The sequence below is a fragment of the Lutra lutra genome, chromosome 15 (genome assembly GCF_902655055.1).
Source record: "Lutra lutra chromosome 15, mLutLut1.2, whole genome shotgun sequence".
Lineage (NCBI taxonomy): Eukaryota > Metazoa > Chordata > Mammalia > Carnivora > Mustelidae > Lutra > Lutra lutra.
In genome coordinates, this window is record NC_062292.1 from 11723079 (window position 1) to 11740989 (window position 17911).

Genomic DNA, 17911 nt, shown 5'->3' on the forward strand with positions numbered 1-17911 from the left:
TGACGGGCCAGGCAGGGCCAGCTGTTCATTTTATTGTTTTGGGACCAGTATATTTTAATATACTCTGCAGGACTTACAAAGCTTAAGAACCCAGATAACTAACAAATTTACAGGTATTCCCTAAAAATCTAAAACTGCCTTGTATTTCACCCCATACCAGGACAGGGAGGAGAGTATGGTTGTTATAAACCTGAGTGTCTTAGGGGGGTAAATTTTTTCCTGCCTAAAAAATATGGGAGTATTAAAATGAGCACATTTTTATAGACAGAAAAATAAACAAGAAGGATGAATAAGTATATCACCATAAATTAAAAAGAAACCATATGAACATAAAGTTGAAGTAGGTAGGACAATCTATTTGTTGAATCCGACGTAAGACTTGTATATGGAACCTTCACCATACTATTCTATTTCTGTATACACTGAAATCTTCTTTTAAAAATGCTTTTACCAAAATAAATTTCAGATAAATCAATACCTAAATGATAAAACAAAAACCATAAAAGTGGTAGCAGATACCATGAAGAGAACTAAAAATAAAAAATGACATTAAAGTGAAAAAACGAACACAAAAGTCAAAATACTGATAATTCTGATTTCATGATTTTCAACATAACAAAATCCATTCTAAAACAAAGTAAAAAGACAAATGACAAACAAGAGGGGAAAAAAACCCGTATGGATTACTATCCGTAACACACAAAAAGCTCTAACATGTTAGGAAGAATAATCTCAACCACACACACAAAAACAAAAGGCAGGTCACAAGCAGGAAATAGCATCTTTACGAAAAGGCGCATTCTCTTATTATTTTGGTGAGATGAAACCTGTTACTCTATTACCACTTTCACCCAGCAGATGAACAAATACTGAAGGGCACAGGTGATGGAAGTAAAGTGGCCTAACCCTCATGAGGTCAGTGTGCCGTGAGCTATCAAATGTCCCTTCCCCCAGTAGTTCCACTTTTGGGATTTTTATGTCTTACAAACGAAATCTGCACCTGTGTAAAATGTGTGGTTACTCACGGCAATGGTTAAAATAGCAACAGACTGGAAAATACCTAAATGTTCACTGAGGGGAGCTGGTTCGATAAATACCGACACAGCACATCACAGGGAACTACTACACAACTGTCAAAAGTAAGGGAAGTCTCTTTGTCCTATCAGGATATCAAGTCCAAATTAAACAGGAAAAAGTACACTGTAGCAAGACATAGAGTGTGCTGTTTGTATTTTAGCACTGTTTGTGTAGGGGTGGTGGGGGGAGGTTGCTGAAGGGTAAATGCAGCCAGAAATGGGCCTGGAGCTGCTCCCATCAATGATGTGCTATGATGGGACTACTACAAAGCTTTGGGGAAAGGAACGCTCCCCAAACAGCCCGTCATCACGAAGGGCGAACTTCTTCAGCAGAAGAGCTGAGGAGATGAAGGTTGTGTGTCATGGCGGGGCTGGGGCCTGCATCCTAGTAGCTTGAAGCCACGCTGAGGGAGGTTCATTAAATGCTTTCAAAAAGGTGGGGTGGGAGGGTTTAAGTAGGAGGGGGAAGAAACATACATGTATTTGCTTACATAGGTCCACCACTAGAAATTATTAACACTGACGGGTACCAAGAAGCAGCATAGCAGGCTGGAAAATCACTGTGTATCCTTCTGAACCTTTTGGAAGCATGTAAGTATTTTACTATTGAAAATTAAAAACAAAACAAAACAAAAACCAACCCTAATTCCTGACCCTCCACCAGTCCATGGAAATTTTCCAATTCAAAGCATGATGTCCACTCCTAATTGAGCAAATAGAGTAAGATTTATGACTTATCGAATATTAATCTACCAGGAGAGTATACTTGAAGGCAAAGGACAAATGATAATGTTTTTTTCCATTTCCCCTCTAGCAGGAGACAACACTATCTCCAACTTCAAGAAAGCCTGTTCCATTGCCAACAATGACATAAATTTTAAAAATAAGAAAGCCCTCATACTCCACTACTCTCTGCTTCCTTTGGTTAAAAAAACCACGGTGGTGGGAAGCTCAATAAGAAAATTATTTCAATTGATAAAAGGCTAAACTACTGTGTTGGCAGTAAAAGTCCTTCCATTAAGGAACGCAGAGGGGTTCTCGGCGATACAGCAGCAGAAACGGGCTGACATACGATCCTGTGTCAACATGCACACACTACACGAGTATAACTCTCATATGCTCTAAGACACACAACTCTGACTCGCTTTGCCACAGTAGTCTGGCATAGCACCCGTGCGGAGTCTGAACCCATACCACTCAACAAATGCCATTTTAGGCGGCCCTGTGGTTTTACCTCTGCATGTCCTCTACGGGACACTTCAAGACTAGATAACGAAGACTTTACTTAAGACAAATCATGTTTAGAAGTTACACAGTGTGTTTCTGTTGTCGTAAACATGAATATACAATGTTTGCTATGCCTGAAGGACAGGGAATGGGGATCTACCCAAGCAAACCACACAAATGTGTTGTGAATGAACTCAAGGATAACAGGATTGCAGAGGAAAACAAGCAACCTTTCAAAGGTGTTTTTCCAAGGTTCCAACATCTGTTTTTTCGATGTCAGCATTAGTGATCAAGGACAACCTCTTTCACGTCAGTAGACTGAACAGCTTATATGCAACTGAAAGTAATTTACATGCTGCCTGGCTGGCTACCCAGTACCGGGACGCTTAGCCCATTTTCTTAAACCTCTACCGCTATAGCTTCTTTAAATCTTGTCTTGCCCTTAAGTTCATTCCAGATTTATTCGGCTAGCCAAACGTTTGTGGCTAATTCAGGTTATTTCACTTCAACAAGTACTTCCTAATTTATTACTTTCAAGGACACTGGCAGTGTCCTACCTATCTAATCAACCCATTACTCTCCTCTTCTACCTGAAATTTAGAGATTCAACCCTCTCCTCTCAGAAATACATTGAGAACAAAGAAAGCTTAACTTTCAGAGTGCTGATATGGAAGTAGCGTTTGGTTCATAAACAACAATCTGGGGTGAGTGAAGAAACGAATTTCTAAAAATATAAAAATGACCCACCAACAGAACTGACAAAAAAAAGTGAGTTGTATAAAACAGTTACAATCTCGTAAGAAGTATTAGCTCCAAGCAATTTCCCCAAATCATATGGTTAACAAGAAAACCCAAATTACCAGACAACTGTATTTCCAATCATGTCTTTAACTTGTCACAGTTGTCACATACACAAGTAACTACAGCAATACACACTTACAGCTGTAATATGAACAGATCTCTAGCATGCTGATTAGAGAGCACTAACACTGGCAAAGGGAAGAAAAGGAACAATGTAAAGACAGGACAGGACCTACTCAAATCCCCACCTGCTCAAATCCTATTTGGTTCATGTATTTAAGATACAAAACCTGATTTTACAACTCAATAGGGCTTTATCCTGCCTTTGTATCTTTGGCTCCTCCCCCCGCCCCCCACAAACCTCAACTGCTCACAGGGGAGATGCCCACATCGCCATTTAGCAAGAGAGAGAATTCTGAAGCTCAGTTTGGCTTCCCCTTTTACTTGAGTACTCCTTCTTCATCCTATTCTAAGATAAAAGGTTTTTTACATTTTTCTTCATGTTGACAATGAAGAATCCTAAGAACAGGATGTAAATGCAACCAAAGCAAAATATTTTATATGACTGTCTCATGAATTCCATTTTATTAACATATATGATCAAGACTTCAACGGTGTTTTCAAAACATGTACTTACTTATTGGAAAGCAAAACGGTGAGGTGAAGGGTAACGTCCTCACCGCTGGACACCGTGGGCTTCATTGTCTGAATGTATCGGAGAGCTTGTCTGTGCTCCCCCTGACTCATGAAGGCTTCAATAATCTTTGAGTGTTGCCATGACACAGGTTTTACAGTAGCTGGGTGGAACAGAAGATCCAAGCCACTCTGCAAAGAGAACACGAAAAATGCTACATGCACATAGAATGTGCTGCACTTGGACAAAAACACCTAGCCTTTAAAAAGACAGGGGACACTACAGCCACAAACAACACTTTAAACATAACCTGTCGAGTTCTATTTTAATCCATGGTACATTTTATTTTAAATAAAAGCCTATCAAAAGCTCCATTCTTCTGAGGCCTGGTTGAGATCTGATGTAAAATCTTTCCGCCACCAAGGTCACACATCAATACCAAGTCCTGCCTTCTATGGCAACACACCACGCGGGTCTCTAACAAAACAATGGCCGAATCTGCACCACTAGTAATTGTTTACTACTAATTTCCTTCTTTAGACCTTGTGGGACCTGGGGTCCTGAGGTGTTGCATCTTTGTATTCTCATTGCCAACGACAGTGCTTGATAAAGGTATCGACTGAACTGAGTCCGTAAATTACTCCAGAAGTAGACTGAATCGTATCTTTAATATCACAGTTAATCCAGCTACGTACTTCTTTCTGAAATTCTAACAGCGAATGAAAACTTACATTCTCAGTGAACAGACTTACCGCATAGTCATTATGATCTATCAGCCAAAAGCCTTGAATAAGTTTCACCTGGCCCCAAGGAATGGCAAAGGCAGTGGGAAATGACTCAATGCAAGTATCTGTTTTGTTTGGGAAGGAATACATAATATCAAGCAACAAATAAATGGTCTTTAAAAAAGAGAATTAAGGATAATAACAAGAAGAAAATCTCCTACATATCTACTTGTATTAGAGATCGAGAGACTACAGCAGCAGAGGCTTAAAGAGGCTGCTTTCAGGATTCCGAAAGCCTAAATGGATATCCTGGTGTGGCAGTGTTATTAAATGACTGTCCGGCCAGTTCTAGATGCAAATTCACACTCAGTAGTAAGTACCATTGCAAAAGAGATGAACAAAAGCCCAATTTCCTCATGAAGTCAGTAGCTTATTAGCACTGAAGAGGCAGAGGTACAGACAAAACTCCAGTTATCAGCAAAAGCCAAAAGCTAAAGCAAACACATCATGTAACTTATAAATTATGAATGGAACTACACATTTTAAAAAAAGATTTTATTTATTTATTTGACAGATAGAGAGAGAGAAGCAAACTCCCCGCTGAGCAAGGAGCCTAATGCAGGACTCGTTCCCAGGACCCTGGAACCATGACCCGAGCCAAAGGCAAACAATCGACTGAGCCGCCCCTCCCTGGAACTACACATTTTTAAACTCAGAAACTGACATCAGCACAAAAATACTATTGCAAATAAGACCGATGCCTAACATAATATTAAACTAACTTATTATGTAGTCGTACTGAACACATAAATTAAGCTCATTAAGAAAGATCATTCGAGGGGCACCTGGGTGGCTCAGTGGGTTAAAGCCTCTGCCTTCAGCTCAGGTCATGATCCCAGGGTCCTGGGATCGAGCCCCACATTGGGCTCTCTGCTCAGCAGGGAGCTTGCTCCCCTTCCTCTCTCTGCCTGCCTCTCTGCCTACTTGTGGTATCTGTCAAATAAATAAATAAATAAAATCTTAAAAAAAAAAAAAAAGATCATTCAATGCCTGGGTGGTTCAGTAGGTTAAGCCTCTGCCTTTGGCTCAGGCCATGATCTCAGGGTGCTGGGACTGAGTCCTGTATTGGGCTCCCTGCTCAGTGAGGAGCCTGCTTCTCCCTCTGCCTGCCACTCCTGCTTGTGCTCTCTCTCTCTGACAAACAAATACATTAAATCTTTAAAAAAAAGAACGAAAGAAAGAAAACCATTTGGCCAGCAATGTTTCAGAATTGCTGTTGGTAACTCTGATGATGTCCAACACACACACACACACACACACACACACACACACACACACACACACACACCACGAGAATCTGATGACAGCTGTGGATCTTAACCCCAGAAAATTAAATCTAAAACAAAATTCTGCATAGTTTCAGGTTTGCCATAGACCATCCGAACCCAAACAACAGACCCTGGGTTAACTTTCCTTTAAAAAAACTGCAGGGACACTTGGGTGGCTCAGTGGGTTAAAGCCTCTGCCTTCAGCTCAGGTCATGGTCCCAGGGTCCTGGGATCGAGCCCCACATCGGGCTCCCTGCTCAGCGGGGAGCCTGCTTCCTCCTCTCTCTCTCTCTCTGCCTGCCTCTCTGCCTACTTATAATCTGTCAAACAAATAAATAAAATTAAAAAAAAAAAAAAAAACAACTGCAAACGTGCAGCTGAGATTGGATTAGACGTTCGAGGTTCCTATTACTCTCAAATTTTATGATGCACGTAATATAGGAATTGACAGTGTTTAAAGGATACAACAGCATATTTGCTTGTCTCAGTGACGTCATCCAAAAGGTATATGTCAAGCAGTGCCTGTAAAAGGAATAAAAAATTCAGTGTGTTTTTTTATATGTTCACTCATTCACACTTCCCAATTCTCCCAACCCTGTGCCGGGCGGGAACAATACCCCCAGCAACCGCAGTCTTCAGGGAGAGCACGTGGCCAGAAACGTACGTGCAGACTGGATGGAGGGTATTTTCCTGTGCCTCCTTCATCCCGCTTCCACAACCTCTCAACGCCGTCTCCCAACTGAGACACCATTTCGTCAATCATCAGGCAATCGGGGTTCCATTTCCCTCTGCAAAACGGGCAACATTCAGGATTATTCGCCATTCATGTTTATTCCAAACTCTTGTGATCCCCACAATCCAAAGGAGAAGAGAGTTGAGAACAGGACCCCATTTGGCACCACGCGAAGTCCAGTCACCAACAAGAATTAGATGAACCTGCAGAGGCCTCGGGCTTGGTCGCCAGCAAGCCGGTGCACACAGGTTCCCCGGGGGAGAGCGCGGTCCAGCCGCCAGATGCCTGAGCTTGCTTCTACCATCCAGAGCAAACTGCCCAAGAGCATGGCAGCTAGTCGGGTATAAACACCCAGCAGTTCAGTCAAAGGGCTATGAGTTCCCTTTTACCATCCAAATCTTCTGACCCAGCGATTCCTTCAAAAACCTATCCCCGAGCATCTGCAGTGGTCAGCAGAACCTGTCCCTACCTCATCTACAACAGCAGTTCCTCCTTCCTGAGCCTTCCCTGACAGCACCGCACCGACCACTCCACCTTTATTTATGTGTCCTGTGAGACTTATGTGACAAGCAGGATTAGAAAACGTAGCAAAGCCGTTCAGGGACACACACTTAGGAACTAACAGATCTAGAATTTTAAAATATGCCTGATAGGGGCGCCCGGGTGGCTCAGTTGGGTGAGCATCCAACTCCTGGCTTTGGCTAGGATCATGATCTGAGGGTCGTGAGATAGAGCCCCACAGAGGGCTCTGCACTCAGCGGGGAGTCTGCTTCACAGTCTCTCTCTCTCTTCCTTCTGCTCGAGTGTGTGCTCTCTCTCAAATAAATAAAATCTTTAAAAATTAGATAAATATAATATGCCTAATAAATCTCCCACCTCAGTGCCTAGGCTCCGAGATTATTTCTTCCGAAGGACCGGACCCCAAACTTGCCACACACCAAATTATAGACAGCACAGCCTTCTGAGGACTGATTTCTGGGGGATTCTGAAAACACTCCTGATGTCCATGTTCGTGAACCACCGCTGTCAACGTTGCATGCTGTGCTACAAGCATCACTCCCACCCGAGGAACAAGACTATATAATCCCTGCTCTTTGTTCTATTACCTCTGCTTCATTATTTCAAAGGAACCAATGAGTAACATTCATGTATATTAAAAAGGAAAAATAAAGGAAACAAGACAAAAAGAACAAGAACACGGTGGCTGAAGGGCCTGAAAAGCAACTGTTAATGGAAAGAACGTAAAAAGCCTAACTGATGGTATGCTCTGTGGCTTTCTGATGAATTGGGAGCCTTTGTCATTTTCTAAATAAGAATCCTCAGACTCTTAATCTCACAAAACAAACTGAGGGTTGCTGAGGGGAGGGAGGTTGGGAGAGGGTAGTGGGGTTATGGACACTGGGGAGGGTATATGCTATGGTGAGTGCTGTGAAGTGTGTAAACCTGGCGATTCACAGACCTGTACCTCTGGGGATAAAAATACATTATATGTGGGGCGCCTGGGTGGCTCAGTGGGTTAAAGCCGCTGCCTTCGGCTCAGGTCATGGTCCCAAGGTGCTAGGATCAAGCCCCACGTCGGGCTCTCTGCTCACCAGGGAGCCTGCTTCCTCCTCTCTCTCTGCCTGCCTCTCTGCCTACTTGTGATCTCTGTCTGTAAAATGAATAAATAAAATCTTTAAAAAAAAAATACATTATATGTTTATATAAATAAATAAATAAATAAGAATCCTCAGGGGGCGCCTGGGTGGCTCAGTTGGTTAAAGCCTCTGCCTTCAGCTCAGGTCATGATTCCAGGGTCCTGGGATCGAGCCTTGCATTCGGCTCTCTGCTCAGCAGGGAGCCTGCCTCCCTTGCTCTCTCTGCCTGCCTCTCTGCCTACTTGTGATCTCTGTCTGTCAAATAAATAAAATCTTTAAAATACATAAATAAAAATCCTCAGGAAAAATACATGCTTAAATGACAGAATCTCTTCTAATAAATCAACTGTGGTAACAACTCTTAATTAGGAAATACTGAGTAGCCACACTCAAATTATCAAATGAGGTGTAACAGGTCAAGGCAAACATGCAAATGTTACAACTAAAATAATAATGCTAGTAACAAATTCTGTCACTTAAGAATTCCACGCATTTCATCTTTCTGTAGCCTCATGAATTCTGTTCTGAGAAAGCGATGACTTCTTACAAAAGTAACTTCTAAGAGGTTTTGGAAAATTCTGGAAGGTACCTTGCCAGACGCTCACACTTCTGTCGACGACTGGTATAGTAGTTCTGAATTACAGGGTAGTTGTAGTACAACCTGGACAACTGCACAGCATCATCTAGAGTTTTTTAAGAGTCAGAAAAATTAGTAATATCTCCAAAACATCCCAACAATACCTAAGGTCATCCACATTAATATTTTACTATAACTGCATGATACTATTTAGTCTGCAGGCTTCCTAAATTTAAGTAATAAATACACATCCCTTTATTAAAAGATACACAAACAAGAAAACAGAGTCTCTCATAACAGTTGGTAAAAACAAGGATGTTGGCCTAAAACTCTGGAAAAGCTATTCCAGAGATGATTCTACCCCCTTAATCCTTAATCACTCATATACTTAGAAAGCAAGCGGTATTCACTATTTAGGTAAAAATCACAGAGAATAATGAGAGTAAGGTCAACAGCAATTAAGCAAAGGGACAGAAGTGCTTCTCAACAGAATCTAATGTGTGCCCTGGAAATGCAGGAAATTAGAGGCCTTAGAAGTGTTCTCTACAAGCAGAGCAAAAGTCAAATCTAATTCTTGGTAGCATAAATTAGCTGAAAAGAGGTATTCGACTGATGGCAAATAATCTTGGTTAATAAGCATATTAAAACAACTCTTAAGGAGAAAAAGATCAGCAAACAAGATGATAAAACCCAGAGCTGAGTGGATCTAATTTATAGCCGATGATATCGCTGAATCCTTTGTCAGAGGCCCTTCTGTTTACTCTTTCCTTTTATGTCACTTGGCCCAATATGCACGTATGGCACGCCTGTGCACGAGCGCGGGGCAGGGCACTCAAGACACAAAGTGAGAAAGAACGTTTAAGACTAGAAGAAAATAGAAGAGGGGTGGTGGAAGAAAGGCAACCCGAAAATGAGAACCCCTCAAACGACAGAGATTTCAGAAAGTCTCCAGTAATATCCGCAGCTGAAGTCCGTGTTTTACCTGAGCCCTCGGGTAAGAGCCCAGAGTGACAGAACCAGAGCACCACCTGCGTGTACTGGCCGATGAGCCGCGTGATCAGGCACTTCTTGTGCAAGTCCATGAGGCCTGCGGAGACAAACACCGGCCGTGTAACATGCAGTGCATCAACCTTGTGGAAAATCAAGACCCTGCCCAGTTCTCAAAACTTTTAACAGCGTATGTGGATTCTTCAATATACTTAGCCTGAACGGAAAACCTCCACAATGCCAAAAGGGGTGACTAAGTAGACGTCTGAGCTACATGTGCTTCCACTCAGGTACATTTCCGAAGTCAAACGCAGCCAGTAACACAGACTGGCACAGGGATATTCCTGTAGGTTGTTCAAACCGGGCCTTTACATTAAACTGGCTATTTTGTTTAAATGGCAAAACAAAGACAAACATTTACAATGACCTCTGTGAATAAAAACTTACATATAATTTAAGAATTTGAAACTCTACTGGAAGTACGTACGCTACCTTAACAGTAAGTTTAACCTGCAGATTTCCCAAGCCTGTTTAAGCATGGGCTCAGGGCACATCTAGTAATAGTCTGTAGTTTCCATTTAAAAAATAAAAATAAAAAAGGTCTCTTCGTACTTTGCACAATGATGCATCTAAGACAAGGAAGTTTATTCTTCCTTGAAGTAAAATTTAAATAAAAACTCATTTATACGAGATAAAGAGCACACCTCTCTCCGTGATCTCCTGGGCCTCTGTGGTGAAACAATTTAAGACGGAATTAAGGTTGCTGAGAAGCAAGTGGCACTGCTGGAGAGCCTGTATGGTCTGTGGGTCGATGAAACGACACGAGCCATCAAATAATGGTATACCTGTCCAGGAGAAAATACCAGATTAGTTCTGACACAATAAATCCAAATTAGTTAAAATCATAAAGGCACGATTTCTCAAACTCCTATGAACTACAGAGTTAGACTACACATTATGAGACTTTGAAATGGCAAATAACCTTAAGAAACCCAGAAGGGACAAATATAAATTCCTAGTTTTTTTAAGATGCAGAACAAAGTAAGCCATGTGAGCAGAGGAAGGGGACACAGAGTCAATTTCAGACTGACTAGAAATGAGTCTATTCGTTAAATGCTTCCCCCTCAAGCAAAAATCTTTCCTATCAGATCTTTTACGTGTCACATTGTTTTGTGATTATTTTGTAAGAGCACTTTTTCCATCTCCAGTGCTCAAAAGTGAGACACTAAGACTCAGATAAAGGCATATAATAAAACTGCGTGCTTGTTATAATTCACTGTAGACTTGGTTGTCCTTTTCATTTTAAACTCAAAAATGAATTTTCAGATCCATTTTTGGGGAAAAAATGGGTATTTTAGTTGCTACTGGTTACATGTTTTAGATAAGATTCAATCACATTAATATTTATTGGGTAACTGGAAACCAGAAAACGTATCTTAGTTAGAAATCCTTTCTCAAATCAAATTGATTTGCTTCACTCCCCATACATTTAAAATACTATGCTTTGTGTTTTTATATACTTAGGTTTTTAAAAAAACTCCATTAACCAGTAATGCAGCTCAAGGCAGCAATAATGGCTGAGTTACCAGGTTCAAACCTGATGTACCATATTATGCTCAAAGTGTAATAAAGGCATATAATTTATGAACCAATCTGAGTTTTTTTTTCTTACATGAATTACATAACCCAGTCCTGAATATATTTTCCACTCAAAAGAATACATTTTTTGGCCCTAACTCTGAATTACTAGGTGTTTGCGCCTGACTTTAACTAAGTGATTACTTAAATATTTAATAATTATTCAAATAATTAATTCAATTATTTAAGTATTTATAATTATTTCATATTTATGTTTTGTAAGTATGACCTAAAAATACTAAAGAACCCCATGTCTCTAGCAGTAGATTCTCTACTAAAAATAACTTAATTAAAAAGTCCATTTAATTCATTCATCATTGATACAATGATAGAAATAACAAAAATATATACTTCTAAATCAACTTAAATTACACTTTCATGTACGGGGCAATCACTTTATTTTTGCACATAATGGGTTTCTGATATTTATAGGACACCTCAAAACTCAGATGAACGACAGATGAATGAAGAAGCCTGACAAGAGGAAAAATTACTGCAAATGACTGATAACGACACCTGCCAGCAGAAGACAGAGGTGATGATTTTTGCCCTCCTCTTTAGCTTTTTTTTGGTTATAAATATTTTGAACAGAAAATGAGTAAGAAGGGGACCTTCTGAGGTCAACTGGCATACCCCCTCCCGACTCCATCATCAGCAAACTTCATAATTTAATCTCTTCAGATCAAAGATAACGTACAACTCTGAAACTTGGTATTACAGGCATGTTACCACGTTGCCAGTTTAACAATCGAATGCAAAGTCTTGCTCAAGAAAGAATTTTGTTGGGGCGCCTGACTGGCTCAGTGGTGGAACATGTGACTCTTCAACTTGCAGTTTTAAGTTCGAGCCCCATGCTGGGTGTAGAAATTATTTAAAAATAAAATGTTTAAAAACAAACATAAAAATACTACTAATTTTGCCACCCCAATATTAAAAGAAAAGATTTTCCTCTGAGACTTCTTTAAAGAGTTTACAACTTCAGGGGCGCCTGGGTGGCTCAGTCAGTTAATCATCTGCCTTCAGCTCAGGTCATGATCCCAGGGTCCTGGGATGGAGTTCCGATTTGGGCTCCCGGCTCCACAGGAAGCCTGGTTCTCCCTCTCCCTCTGCCTGCTGCCCCTCCCCCCAACTTGTGCTCTCTCTCAAATAAATCCATAAAATCTTTAAAAAAAAAAAAAAAAAACAAGTTTACAACTTCAAAATGATTAAAAATGATGACTGTCATGTACTTAAAACACAAATCGAGGTTAATATTTTAATATAATACTTACATAGTCTGTCAAATTCCTCTTTTGTAAAAACCACTTTATTCCATGTCCACTCAAGAACAAAGCGAAGATTGGCCGCAGAATTTGGTTGTTCTTATTAGTAAATGTCAACGGAAAAAATTAAAGGATTATTAATTACAAACAAAAAAATCAGTAGCTCCAGTGGGGAACAAAGACCACACTGATCAAGTGAGCAATGGGAACGTCAACACTAACAAACTGGTACGAAACACAGCAAAGAGCATACACTGTTTTACGCAGTGCTGCTGTGAAGAATGTCAACTCTGAATCTAATCAGGAGGAAAGCTTAACAACACACACTCAAAGGCTGTCTGCAAACTGATAGGCTTATCTTTAAAAAAAAAAAAAAGCCAATTTCTTGAAAGATAAAAGCTTGGGAATTATATGAGATTAAGAGAGATTAAAAGGACATAAAAACTAAATACAAAGTATATGCTGGATTCCATTCTGGATTCTCTATCCCTATCAAGGGATATCCCTAATGTCCTATCAAGGACGTTACTGGCACAATTAGTAACATTCCAGTGATGTTTGGGGATCAGAGAACAGCATGTATCAATGTTTTTCTGAATTTTGTAAGTATAAAGTGGTTTTGTAATGAATGTTCTTGGTCTTGGAAATAATACTGAATTACTTACAAGTAGAGAAATGTTGATGCCTTCAACTTATTCTCAAATGACTCAACAAAAATAAAGGGGGTGTAGCCTGTGTTTTTAAAAGAGAAGGATACACAGCAATTGGGATGAATCCCAGAGAATTTTGCTGAAGAGTCAATCCCAAAGTTACATATTGTATAATGTCATTTCTAAACATTTTTGAAATGACAAAATTACAGAAGTAGAGAACAGACTGGTGGCTCCCTGGGGTTATGCGTAGGGGGACACAGATGTGGCTATAAAAAGGACAACATGGGGTTCCTGACTGAGATACTGTACCAGAGGCTTACCAGCTCTTGCAGGGGGAGGGTGGTGATAAAGGGTAACACAGGATCTCTCTATACAATGTCTTAAAATAGCAATATGAATCTACAATTAGCTCAAAATAAAGTTTAACTAAACCCCCCAAATTAATCATTTAAAAAATTTTAAATATAAAAGTGATTTTTTTTATTTGTTAAAAACCATAATCTTACCTTCTTTTGTCCACTTTTTGATACATCCAGTCAGAAGTCCCAGGCAACTTGTGTGAATTGCTGCTGACAATATAGCTTCTAACTGTTCTTCCTGGACCACGCGTTTAAAAAAAGAAGGAAAAAGAGTAAGAAATGAGGATAGAGGATATCTGAGGATATCTGATCACAGTTCTTTAAAAATACAAACACTTAGGGACACCTGGGTGGCTCCGTCGGTTAAGTATCCATCCAACTGTTGGTTTTGGCTCAGGTCATGATGTCAGCATCCTGGGATCGAGCCCTGTGTGGGGCTCCACACTCAGCAGAGAGTCTGTTTGAGGTTCTCTCTCTCCCTCTCCCCTTCCCCCATAGGCATTCTCTTTAAAACCAATAAATAGGGACGCCTGGGTGGCTCAGTTGGTTAAGCAGCTGCCTTCGGCTCAGGTCATGATCCCAGCGTCCTGGGATCGAGTCCCGCATCGGGCTCCTTGCTTGTCAGGGAGCCTGCTTCTCCCTCTGCCTCTGCCTGCCATTCTGTCTGCCTGTGCTCGCTCTCTCTCCCTCTCTCTCTGACAAAAAAATAAATAAAAAATCTTTAAAAAAAAAAACCAATAAATAAATTTTAAAAATACAAATATTTAAAGAGTTAAAAACTCATGACTCTCTAGGTGGCTATAAACACAAAGGCAGTGAGAGGCATTGGTGGCCACGTGGAGTAACTGGAATCCTCGTACCCTGATGGTGGGAATGGAAAATGGTAGCCACTCTGGGAAACTTAAATACTGAGTTACCTCATGACCCAGCAACTCCATACCCAAGAGAAATGAAAACACACGCCCACATCAAAACTGTACATGGAACAACATCATTCATAAGAGTCCCAAACTGGAAACAAACCAAATGCCCCCCAACTGAAGAATGGGTGAACGAATGGGATGAGGGACTGACGCATATACCACACAGATGAACTCTAGATGCACGTAAGTAACAAGCAGCCTATGAAGATAGAAAGCAGAGTGGTTTGAAAGCCGGGAAGTAGGGGGAGAACATGGGGGTTTTGTGGGGGTGAGAAAAATGTTCTCAAACTGAATGTGGAGACAGGTACACAATTCCATGGATTTACTAAAAACCATTGTAAGCAGGTGACTATAAGATATAGCTGTGTCTTAACAAGTCTTATTTAAAATCATTATAAATCATACTGAATATTAAAGAAAAGTATGAATTTCATTCATTAGAGCAGGAAACTTTTTTAAAAGAACTGAATGAAAAAACAGATGAACAGGAACAGAGGGGCTTAACTATGATAAAGACTCTCTCAAAATGAAGAAAAGCATGATTCTAAATGGAGACTCAGTAAAGCAATTTACATTAACACTGGGGACAAAAGAAGAATGTCTGCTGGTACCACTGTTTTTCCACAGTTTGTACAGGTTCTACCAAACGCTGTGAGAAGATAAACAAACAAAAATGGAAAAAGTAGAAGCCCGTATTTGCTGATGACTCCAGACCTAGAAAATCTAAGAGATTCTGATTTGATAAATAGATATTAAGTGAATACACAAAAATCAATTGCATTTTTATGTACTAGCAATAACCACCCAGAATTTAATAGAGGAAAAACGTTCTAGTCACAAGCAGCACAACTATGGGGCACTTAAGAGATAAAAACATAAGAGACACCTGTAAGAACTGAAAAGAACTATAAGATCTTGCTGAGATAGAAAACCAACCCTGAATAAATGAGAATATAGACCATTTAGACTTGGATGAGATGATGATAAAAAAATTCTCTCCAAAATTAATACATGACTATAACAAATTTCCAAGAAGAGTTCCAATGGGAGTGCTAGATAAAATCATCTTATAATTAATACAAAAGAATAAATGCCCATGAATTGACAATTATAGGGAAAAAAAAGGCCACATCAGCAAATATTAGAGCAGTATATTAAAATGGCATAGAAATAGATCAGATTAATGGGACATAATAAAAAACCCAGAAAGAGAACCCAGTACACAGACAGAGGAAATCAAATAAATGTGGTATCTCAGTAGTGTGACAAAAGGACATTCTGTGTTCTATTTTGTAAGGGGTGTAGCACAGCTGTACTCATCATCATCCAGGAGAAAGAAAATCAACCTTTACCTGATGAACACAGATGAACTAAGCCTTAAATGTTAATGAAGCATTGATTAGCAAGGTTTTTTAAGCCAGGAGCATTTGATTACAAAAATATTAATTTGTATGTAGCAAAAGACAGCATAAAATAAATCAAGAAGGAAAAGACCCAGTAAAACAAGGGTAAAACCTGCAAATAATGTAATTAACAGAACACTGACCACCCAATGAAAATATGAAATGGCATCTGTATCATCCTTTTCCCGATATGAAGAAGGGATACAAAGAGATGCATGAAAGAAAAGTATACATAAAGTTCATGCACCATGTATACAAACAAATGATTACGAAGGGGACACTGACAAGACCACCACCCAGGTTTAGACTGAGAATATGTGGCAGTAATCTGGAAGCTGTGTCTGCTTGGACCTGACCAAAAACAAATCCCACCCACCCCCTCATCTCCCATGGGAACCACGACCCCTTTCCTGCCTTCTGAAGTCATCATGTTCTTGCTTTTCTTTTTGTTTTAGCTCTACATGTGCATTGCTAAAGAATATAATTTACTTTGGCCTGTTCTGGGAATGGAGTTTAAAAAAAAAGGGTACACGAAGGATGGTTAACAAAATGCCAATAGTTACATGCCTCAATACACTATAGCCGATTTTCTAAATCCAAATTATTCATGTATTATTTATGTAATTGGGGGGAAAAAAAACCCAAATGGGGTGGATACCAGATTTAATCACGGAAAACATTAAATGCTGTTTTATTCACGTGGCTGAATTACAAGTTATTTTTCACATTTTTAAGATATTACTGCTTTTACTAAATTCGACAGTATATAATCAGAAAAAAAAGAATCTGTATCAAGTTCCCTAAAGTGAGAAAATTAAATGGAGCACTTAGGAGTGCCCAAGGCCTGAGGATGATGAGCAGTGAGTTCTCTGCGGTCAGGAAGCTGGAGCACTAGGCTGGAAAGTAAGTTCCAGTTCCTGACAGTAGGGTGGGCAGGGCCACTGGGGCCAAAGTTCCTGGAGGTCTTTCAATGAATCTAATCAGGGCTGCAGAAAACCACCGTGAATCTGGTGCTTTTTCTCCTTGTCTTCTTGAGGGCAGCCGAATGGACACTATAAAACAGAATACTATGAACGAAAGACTGAGCAAAGGTGTTCCCTGAATGCATATGGTTGGAAATCAACCGCCCAGAGTGGGATGATGCTGTTTTATCAAACAAAGCCCTCAAGAGTATTCTTGGGCCATTAGACAGAAAGAATAGATTATCTTCTGCACAACATATTAGCAATTCTCCCATAACTCTGATCAAGTAGATGGGTTAAAAAAGACCATTTATTACTCACAACAGACAAAAGCAACCTTATAAACTGCTTAGCCTTTCCTGAAAAAAAGAAAATTCTTGTTACCTGTGGATATAGATGGAACATCACACACAGTCATTTACTTGCTGCCTTGGTATCATCACCAGACCCCAGTGAGTGATCAATCGTAAATAGCAGAGAAAGGTATCAATCAACGAGGGCAAAGAAAAGAGAAGGCATCATGGGGTGAGACAGCTCAACAAAATCCGTGAATGGCAGTCATGAGGAAAGGTGATGAACTCAGCAGTGTGAGGGAAACCGCGTCCTTAGGTCCTCACAGACGGGAGCTACAGATGAGAATCTAGTCAGGTTAGCTCTCTGAGACCTCAGGCTAAGTCCTTGGAGAGTCCAGGTACAGAGAAAAGTGGGCGGGGGGGGGGGGGGCAAGAGTGGTCAGACCTGGGCTAAAAATAGGCAACTGGTGGACACTTAGTCTATGGAACAGCCAGCCGTACCCCCTTGGGGCCCTGCAATGAAGAACCATGGACACCTGCGTCACAGATCTTTGGGAAAATGGAATGGCTCCCCAAAAGTGTGGGCTTTCTCCACTGAAATGGTGCATGTCCCATCTACTATCGTCAAGAAAAGGATTCCTCTCCATGAATTATACCCATGCAAAATAGAGTGTATCATCTGTTACTGACCCA

General features: G+C 40.3%; 1 protein-coding gene across 7 annotated transcripts in view; it reads right to left on the bottom strand.

Annotated features, from left to right (window-relative positions):
- Positions 1-17911, bottom strand: part of AHCTF1 (AT-hook containing transcription factor 1) — an 82758-nt gene that overhangs the window by 26318 nt on the left and 38529 nt on the right. For all 7 annotated transcript variants that reach the window (XM_047703944.1, XM_047703943.1, XM_047703941.1 and 4 more), the window contains 9 exons: positions 13785-13875; positions 12635-12724; positions 10430-10570; positions 9721-9825; positions 8751-8844; positions 6456-6579; positions 6257-6313; positions 4491-4637; positions 3742-3929 (listed from right to left, as the gene is read on the bottom strand). In XM_047703944.1, coding sequence (XP_047559900.1) covers positions 3742-3929; positions 4491-4637; positions 6257-6313; positions 6456-6579; positions 8751-8844; positions 9721-9825; positions 10430-10570; positions 12635-12724; positions 13785-13875 — 1037 coding nt within the window. The remainder of the gene's footprint in view (positions 1-3741; positions 3930-4490; positions 4638-6256; positions 6314-6455; positions 6580-8750; positions 8845-9720; positions 9826-10429; positions 10571-12634; positions 12725-13784; positions 13876-17911) is intronic.